The following is a 10,289-nucleotide window of genomic DNA, read 5'->3' as shown; positions in this document are numbered from 1 at the left end:
TCTTTAATTATTATTTATTTATTTTTTATAATCTCTATGTTGATAAATTTTATTTTTCTTAAAATTTTAGTAATTTTTATTAATTATTTATTTATTTTTATTTTTATGATCAACATATAGCCTCTTTATTATGAAGTCTGCTGAACTATCTGATTGAAGTTTGATTCTCTATACCAATGAATTTTTTGCACTTCTCCAATGGATTGGCGAAGACTTTGAATTGCTTGAACCAGTGATCTACTTCACCCATGAACTTGGTATGTCAAGGTTATGAGATATCTGCATTCCAAATAGAACAATGATTTTCACACCGTGATCATGAACATATACACCACATGTTGCCGCGGCGGAATCTGTGACCGTACGATTGGCGTCGATTTTCATCCATGGTTGAGAAGGAGGAAATCAAGCTATAATCAGGTTAACTTAAGTTTTAAGTTTATCTAAATTAAATAAAAAAATAGTTAAGAATATATTTATCTCTTTATAAAAAAATTTGGTTCTTTTTCTTAAATATTATAAAAAAATTTAGTTTTTTTTAATAATTTTAGTATTAAAGGTCCTTTAAAATAATATTCTTATAATTTTGTTGCTGAAAAACTAAATAATCCCTCTGAGAAAATATTAATGTTGTGATTAAAAGTTAGAATCAAGATTCAATTGTTTAAAAAAAATAAATTTGAGTTAATTTTATAATTATTAATATAAATATTTTTTATGCTAATATCTAATTATAGTTTTTTATATATAAAAAAATATTACTTTTAGATAGCAAGCATAAAAATTAATTATGTCTATTTGTGCAACAGACTTAATACCTAATTAAATATAAAAGTATACACGTTAAAGTCTTTCAAGTTTTAGACATCGAATGTTAAAATTAATTATTAGTAAAAAATTAAACTCTTTTGTATAAAAATAATAACTAAAAAATTTATTATTTAATTTTTTTTATCTACAGAGACCCTGGTCTTCTTAACCGACGGAGACTTTTGTTCCTTACAATCTTTTTGTAAAAGTAGTTTAATACTATAAATTTTTTATGCCATAATTTATAAAATCAAGATCAACGTAATTTTAAAAGATTTATATTCCCATAATGTTATTATAGATAAAAATAATAGTTTTTAATTATTCATTCCCTTGTAATAGTCTATCATTAGCCCTACTATAGCAATAGAGTTCATGGATTTGAATTTAACTCTTCCATTCTGATCCTATAACACTCTAACTAATGAATCTGTTATGCTATAGTCTGACGAAAAAAAATTGTCAGTTTAAAATTTTTACAAAAGTAATCAATGTCGCAAGTAGCCTAAATTGACAATTGACCTCAAGTTAAAGTTTAGAACAACGTTACAACAATTAAATCAATAACTGGGAGGGGAATTCTGGGTCATTTTTCCTAAGAATTGCCATAAAAAGCACATCACTAATTAAAAATTTTTGAGGATTTTTAAGTTGAGTGCGGAAAAAATAAAATGACTAAAAATTAAAGACAATGAATGACTAACAACTAAATTAAAGCAACTAAAGTTATCAATCAACAATTAATAACTAACAAGCATGTAATAAAAGATAACAACAACTAAAAGCATATATGGTTAAGAGATATGAAATTGAAGTGAGAGAATTAGGAAATCAAAACTAACAAAGATGATTAACAATCAATCAATATAAAAACCTTAGTTAGGGGTGAGAATTAGAATTTCTATCCTTATTATCATCATCAATTGTGATAAAAATTGTCTATTGCTCTCACTTAGTTATCCTCTAACAATTGAAAGAAAGTCAAGTGAGTACAATTGACTATAATCCACAAGTCCTAATCAAATCTTAGTGAAAGATTAATTTTGGTGGAATTCAAGCCAACTAGCAACCTTCAATTATCAAACAATAATAGAATTTGACAATTCAAGAGTTTTCAATTACTCAACCCCAAAGTCAAGAATGGAAATTTACTCCATAAGTCTAAGTTGCATTTTCACAAACACCTTATAAGTACTAATAGAAGTCATTATAAAATTGAGAAATAAATCCAAATTAATGATATCCACTATCAATTATCAACAATAGTAAATCAAATAACACATATAAAACATAAAAATCTCAATGCATTCATTAGGAACCAAAGTTAACAAAATGCAACATCATAAACTAAGGTAACTTGAATCACAAGACTACTAGCAAACTTAGAGAAGAGGAACTACAATTCAAGCAACAAAATAAAAATCTAACAAGATCCAAAAGAGTAATTGAGACAAATTATAATCAAATTGTACTAAACCCTAGAAAAAAGGAAGAGTTTCTCTCTCTAGAAACCTAAGAACAAAAACTAGCTAAAATTAACTCCCCTTATGTGTATGCTTGGTTGCCTCCTATTCCCCCTCAATTTTTGGTCTTTCTCCCTTTAAAATTAGCTTGATTTAGGCCCAAGAAGGGTCCAAAAATTGCTGACACGTGTAATTCTTATGAAGTCACACGCTACATGTCACGCGTACACGCAAGGTCACGCGTACGTGTCGCTTGACGAAATCTCTGGTCACGCGTATGGGCAAGATCACGCGTATGCGCAACTGGGCAGATTTCCAAAACTTCATGAATTCTCCACTTTTACATGCTTTTTCTTCATTTCTTCAATCCAATCTTTGCCTTTTAAGCTTGAAATTACTTAACAAACACATCAAGGGATCGAATAGAATTAAAGTGAATTAAATTTAGCAATTTAAGAGTTTAAAAAATATATTTTCACTCTTAAACACAAATTAGGAAGAATTCATAAAGCCATCATATTTCAATGAATAAATATAAAAAAAGTTGATAAAATCCACCAAATTTAATACAAAATAAATCATAAAATTATTATTTATCACAGTCACAACTGGCTATTAGTGAGGATATTAAAATGATATCTAACCTGTGACTTAAATAATTTATTAATAACATTGACAATAATACTAATGATAGGAGTTTGTAAGCCATTTTTTTATATGTATGTATAAATTCAATTGAGATTCTAGAAAAAAAAGTAATGGCCATTAAAAGTGAATAACATTACAATTTTAGAATTATTTTCGGTGGCCATATAAATTGTCAAGAAAATGGCCGCTAAAAGTTATATACTTTTTGTGGCCATTAAAAAGGTATTTACCGGTAAATATTATAAATGCTACTAATACCTTTTAGCGATAAAGTATAAGACGGTTAATGTCTAATTGTCGGTAAATGTATTAGTGGTTATTTTTATTACTGCTAAAAGCAAAATAAATGGCCGCTAAAAATAATTTTTCTTGTAGTGAGAACACCAAAAAATATGAGTGGAATAATATAAATAATTTTGAATAGGAGTTTCAGATTTAAATGATACAAAATTGTACATAAAACATATGAATGTGTAGGATTACAAGTGTTCATAACACGCAGCGGAAGTAATAAAGTAATCCTATTGATCTATTTTGTGCTTAAAACTTTATTGAAATAAGATGGGTTAGATGCCAATACCTGAGTACCCTAGTGAATGAAAACTTTCTTCTTCGATAGTACGAAGGTAATATGTGTATCCACACCGAGACTGATCCTTGTTGTCAACTCCTTGACCAATGGATTTAACTGAGAAATTTCTTGCAACTCCTTGCACCATCAATTCTTCACTAAGAATTAGAATATTTGTGTATGTGGAGGTAAAAAAAAAACTTCTGTGTTCTTTCTTTTATCATATACACATATATATAGTATGAGATTGATGACTGATTTGTGAATCAAATTACAACTTAATTTGAAACAGAATCAGTTGGGATCTTATCCATATTTAAAACTCATCATAGAATAAATAATTAATTATTTAATATTCTCAATTATCATATTATTATATTCATGGTGCTAGCAAAGAATATAATAATATTCCATTTGAATTAATATAATTATTTATTTGATCTAATCAAAATAATAATTAAATGATTATTTACCAAGGATTAGAACACTCGTTAGTGTGTGACTCCATAGGTTCAATACTAAGAGGGTAGTAAATTAGTCATACTAAATTTACTAATCAAGGTTGGCGTCTAGCAACGCTCCTTGACGACCCGATAGTATGAAGTAATAATATTTTTGCTAAGAACCCAAGATGAACAAAAAAAATACAACTCCTTCCATCTTTTCAGCTCTTTGCTAACTTTTAGAGTACGGTTTGATTGTCAAACTCTAACTTGTAACCATTATTATAATGAATTATGAATGACTTAAGAAACTCATTTCTTAATTCATTCAAACCCCTTGGCCAAGGCATTGTTTATTTCATTCATTATAATCGTAGAGCTCAAACTCATTACCATAGTTGATAGATTCCATTTTGACTAATCATTAATCCTACAAGTATTTAAATCATACCCAATGTCCATTCAACTAACACCGTAGGGTGTTAGGTGTCCGGAATCAAAGTATAACAAATACATTGTCAATTACTATGATAGTCGCAGGTCAAAGGAAAATTCTAATATTATGTTCATCATAAGAATATCCTATTGACAAATATACGGTAACTATAACCATTAGAAATTCTTAGAGTGAGTTAGTTCAATGGTTATATCTCTATATATACCATTTATATATATAATTTAATAAATGAGATCTATTAATCTTCATCCAATGAAGACTATTAATCTATCCGAATCACTAATGTCCCATTTTTAGTGATTCTACGATTAAGAACAATTTAAATTAAAAGTACTCAAAAAACGTAAATCTCATTATTACGATCCCTATCGTAATTATTCGTTTCTAATTTTAATTAAGGACACTATCATAAATTATAAAAGTTTATTCTTATAAAAAGAAATAATAATAATAATAATTCACAATAGTATTTTGTTGGACATACACACTTATCTCCAACAATCTCCCACTTGCACTAGAGCCAATGACTGATTGGATCTAGGGCATACATGTATTTCCAACAAAATCTTCCACTTGCACTAGAGTCAATCAGTCATATATTTCAATCCCAATTCCCACATGTGCTTATCAAACTCTTTTGATCCAAGTGCCTTAGTGAATGGGTCTGCTGCATTATCCTTCCCAGCAACCTTTTGAATTTCAACGTCTCCACGTTCAACGATCTCTCTTATCAAATGATACCTTCTCAAGATATGCTTAGATTTTTGATGTGATCTTGGCTCTTTTGCTTGTGCAATGGCTCCATTATTGTCGCACAGTAATGGAAGTGGTTCTTTAATTGAAGGCACCACACAAGCTCGTTTATGAACTTCTTCATCCAGACAACTTCTTTAGCAGCCTCACTTGCTGCTATGTACTCAACTTCAGTTGTTGAATCAGCCACAGTAGCTTGTTTGGAACTTTTCCAACTCACTGCACCACCGTTTAAAGTGAAAACATAACCTGAAGTAGATTTGCTATCAACTTTTTCTGAGGCAAAACTTGCGTCAGTGAACCCTTTTGGTATAAGCTCAGAATCTCCATAGATGAGGAATTGGTCTTTGGTTCTTCTTAAATATTTAAGAATGGATTTAACCACCTTCCAATGTTCCTCACTAGGATTTGCCTAATATCGACTGGCTACTCCTAGCGCATATGCGACATCAGGACGTGTACATGTCATGGTATACATGATAGCTCCCATTGCACTAGCATATGATATTCTACTCATGCGTACTCTCTCTTCAGAAGTTTTAGGACAATCCTTTCTACTGAGAGTAATTCCAGTGCCTATTGGTAAATAGCCCTTTTTGGAGTTTTTCATGTTATACCTTTTCAATATGGTATCAATGTACGTAGATTGTGAGAGTCCGAGCAACCTTTTAGATCTATCTCTATAGATCTTTATTCCTAGAATATAGGCTGCTTCTCCCAAATCTTTCATGAAGAATTGTTGAGATAGCCAAATTTTGGTATTTTGCAATGCTGGTACATCATTTCCTATTAGTAATATGTCATCAACATAGAGTACTAAGAAAATGACTGTCCTCCCACTAAACTTTTTGTATATGCAAGGATCCTCTTCACACTGGATAAAATCGAACTTTTCGATTGTCTTATTAAAGTAAATGTTCCAACTTCTAGAAGCTTGCTTTAGCCCATAAATGGCGCGTTGCAGCTTACAAACTTTACTATGATCAGACTGAAGTGTGAAACCTTCAGTTTGTGTCATGTACACTTCCTCTTTGAGTTCTCCATTAAGAAAAGCTGTTTTCACATTCATTTGCCATATTTCATAATCATAGTATGCTGCTATAGCAAGTAGAATCCGAATAGATTTGAGCATTGCCACAGGAGAAAATGTTTCTTCATAATCTATTCCCTCCTTTTGACGGTATCCCTTGGCAATTAGATGGGCTTTATAGGTCTCTACCTTACCATCTACTCCAATCTTTTTTTTTGTAAACCCATTTGCAACCAAGGTTTTATGTCTTTTGAGGGTTCAACCAAAGTCCAAACATTGTTGATCCTCATAGACTCTATTTCGGATTCCATGGCACTCTGCCATTTTAGACTTTTGGAGCTTTGCATTGCCTCTTCATAAGTCTTATGATCATTATCATCATAATCGATCCCATTTTCTACATCATCTTGCACCATTAGGTTTAGCCTTAGTGGTGGATGATGTTCTCTTGTGGACCGTCGAAGAAGTAGTTCTTGTACCAAATTTGGAGGTTGTTGAACCAGTTCCAAAGATAGTTCAAGGATTGGTTCATTAATCTCTCTTTGAACTACTATTGATTCGTTATCCTCAACTCTTGAAGATGATAAATTTGGTGTTAGTTTGAGTACATCCAAAGTTGGTTGCTCAACTTGAATTTCATATTCTTGAGCTTGTACTATTTCATTGGTTTCTTGAACTTCATCAAGTTCTATTTCTTCACCTTGTCTTCCTTCAAAAAGAAATTCCTTTTCTAAAAAGGTTCCACCTCTTGCCACAAACACTTTGTGATCAGAAGGGTGATAGAAATAATAACCCATTATTTCTTTAGGGTAACCAATGAATCTACATTTATCGGACCTAGCATCAAGTTTATTACTTTACAATTTCTTAACATATGCTGGACATCTCCAGACTCTAATGTGCTTGAGATTTGGTTTTCATCCTTTCCATATCTCATATGGTGTTGAAGAAACTGCTTTAGTGGATACTTTATTTAGCAAATATGCTGTTGTTTCTAAAGTATAGCCCCATAAATTCAATGGAAGATCAGTAAAACCCATCATGGATCGAACCATATCTAATAAAGTTCGATTCCTCCTCTCTGAAACATCATTGTGTTGTGGAGTACCAGGAGGTGTCCATTGAGAAAGAATCCCATTTTTCTTTAAGTACTCAAGAAAATTATCATTTATATATTCTCTTCCTCTATCAGATCTAAGCACCTTAATGCTTTTACCTGTTTGATTTTCAACTTCACTGCGAAAAATTTTGAACATTTCAAATGACTCAGATTTGTGTTTCATAAGATACACAAAGCCATATCTAGACACATCATCAGTGAAAGTGATAAAATAGGAATATCCTCCTTTGACTTGAATTTTCATTGGTCCACAAACATCTGTATGTATTAGTCCCAATAATTCTGTAGCCCTTTGTCCATGTCCCATAAATGGAGTTTTGGTCATTTTTCCTTTGAGACAGGATTCACAAGTTACATATGATTCATAATCATATTTGTTAAGGTAACCTTCTTTATGTAACTTAGAAATCCTTTTTTTCTCCTATTTGACCAAGTCTACAATGCCAAAGATATGATTCATTTACTTGATTATTCCTCTCTCTTTTGAGAGTAGAAACATGCATGACAGAATTACCATTTAAATCGGGAAGAATATAAATGTCATATTGGAGATAGCCATTTATGTATAAGTCATCACCATAATAAGTAGAACAAATGCCATTTTTAATATTAAAATAAAAACCACGTTTGTCCAACATAGAAACAAAAATAACATTTGCAACAAAATTAGGAACATAATGACAATTCTCCAATATTAATGTCTTGCCCGTAGGCATTGCTAAAGAAATAGATCCTATAGCTACAGCAGCAACATTTGCTCTGTTCCCGACTTAAACGTAAGTTTCTCCCTTCTTCAGTCATCTACTTACTCGTAGTCCCTGCAACGAATTGCAAATATTATGAGAACTTCCGGTATCTAATACCCATATAGAAGAATTAATAGTAGCTAAAGAAATCATGAAAACTGTTTTCAAGCATGTCTTACCTTTCTCTTTGGTTTTCAAAGAAGCAAGGTACTCCTTGTAGTTTCTTTTCCAATGACCTTTGCCTTTACAATAAAAGCATTCAGAATCATTTTTGTCAACCTTTTCTTGTTTGTCCTTGGGTTTGGTCTCACCACCCTTAGGTGCCATGTGTTCTCTTTTAAAATTATTCTTTCCATTTCCTTTTGCTTTCCACTTTCCTTTCTTCTTAGAAGAGCTGCCAACTACCATATCAACTCCTTTCTTTTTTCTCAGATGAAATTTGATTCTCATAATCAATTAGCATGTTGAGCATTTCATGAAGATCATAGCTTACTTTAATTATATTAAAGCTAACAATGAATTGTAAAAAATTTTCTAGAAGAGATTGCAAGATCAAATCTTGTGAAAGTTCTTTGCCCAATTTGCATCCCAACTTCTCAAGTTGTTCAATAAGATCAATCATCTTAAGAACATGGGGTCCAACAGGAGAGTCCACATCAAGTGTGGATCTAAACAAAGTTTTGGACAATTGATATCGGGCCGTATTACTTTGTGCACCATACATCTTCTTAAGATGTTCAACAATAGTTGGTGGATCCATATCCTGATGTTGCCTCTGAAGATCAGAACCCATGGTTGCTAGAATGATGCATTTGGCAGTAAGACAATTTTCCAAGTACTTCTCATAAGCCTTGGTTGCCTCATTATCAATACTTCCATCCTCTTTAGGAACTGGGGCCGTTACAGCAGGCTTATCGATTATATCAATTAGCCTTTCATGAGAACAATTTCAAATTGCGATACCAATCATCATAATTGGCTCCAGCCAATTTGTTATTTTCAAGTATGCCACGCAGTGATAGAGCAGACATATTATTCATGAATCTAAAAGGAAAAAACAAATATAAGTACGTATTCACACATACAAATAACACTTTCTACAATAATTATTATTATAGAAAATTAAGAAATCTTTATTTCTTAAATTAAGTGTTAAAAAAATATTTAAAATCATGAATGGGTATCTTGGTTGTCAAGTCATTACTCATACATTTTTAAACAGATGATTAAATGTATCACATACAATTTTAATCCCAAATAATTACCTGGTTGTCAGGTTATTATTTAATTGAATTATATTTTATACCCCTAGGTTGTCTAGGTTCAAGTAAAAATTAATTCATTCCATGTATCAAATACATATATATAAATTTTATCCTTGAGTACGAATCTCCTGGTTGTCAGGTAACTCCTCGTAAACAAAGTATAAAATTTATTTATCCTTTTTTTTCTTTCAGTTTTATTTCATAAATAAATAAAAAATAATAATAACAGTATGTTCCTTAACATACATATAATTTTATCCCATATAAATTTATAATTTTGATAATAGCATCCCATGCCATTATTAGGAATCACATTCACAATAATAACAAAACTTAAATTAATCCTATTAATTCTGTAAATTTTTTGCAATAAAGTTTTAAACATAAAAGGGTCATGGCTCTGATACCACTGTAAGATTACAAGTGTTCATAACACGTAGCGGAAGTAATAAAGTAATCCTATTGATCTATTTTGTGCTTAAAACTTTATTCAAATAAGATGGGTTAGATGCCAATACCTGAGTACCCTAGTGAATGAAAACTTTCTCTTTCGATAGTATGAAGGTACTATATGTATCCACACCGAGACTGATCCTTGTTGTCAACTCTTTGACCAATGGATTTAACTGAGAAATTTCTTGCAACTCCTTGCACCAACAATTCTTCACTAAGAATTGGAATATTTGTGTATGTGGAGGTAAAAGAAAAACTTCTGTGTTCTTTCTTTTATCACACACACACACACACACATATAATATGAGATTGGTGACTGATTTGTGAATCAAATTACAACTTAATTTGAAACAGACTTTTATCATATACACATATATATAGTATGAGATTGGTGACTGATTTGTGAATCAAATTACAACTTAATTTGAAACAGAATCAGTTGGGATCTTATCCATATTTAAAACTCATCATAGAATAAATAATTAATTATTTAATATTCTCAATTATCATATTATTATATTCATGGTGCT

At 30.9% G+C, this 10,289-nt stretch overlaps 1 protein-coding gene across 1 annotated transcript; it reads right to left on the bottom strand.

The window, feature by feature from the left end:
- Positions 8,451–9,253, bottom strand: LOC107611239. Its single transcript, XM_016313191.1, has 3 exons — positions 9,246–9,253; positions 9,005–9,085; positions 8,451–8,973 (listed from the first exon to the last, which is right to left on the bottom strand). Exons 1-3 carry the CDS (start codon positions 9,251–9,253, stop codon positions 8,451–8,453), a joined length of 612 nt encoding a protein of 203 aa, XP_016168677.1.

This window comes from Arachis ipaensis, chromosome B08 (assembly GCF_000816755.2).
Source record: "Arachis ipaensis cultivar K30076 chromosome B08, Araip1.1, whole genome shotgun sequence".
In the NCBI taxonomy this organism is placed as follows: Eukaryota; Viridiplantae; Streptophyta; class Magnoliopsida; order Fabales; family Fabaceae; genus Arachis; species Arachis ipaensis.
This window is presented reverse-complemented; position numbering and strand designations above follow the sequence as displayed.

Coding starts and splice junctions, on each gene's coding strand:
- LOC107611239 (XM_016313191.1), bottom strand. Junction 8,974..9,004: donor GGAGCCAATTATGATGATTG/GTATCGCAATTT, acceptor TTCTCATGAAAG/GCTAATTGATATAATCGATA.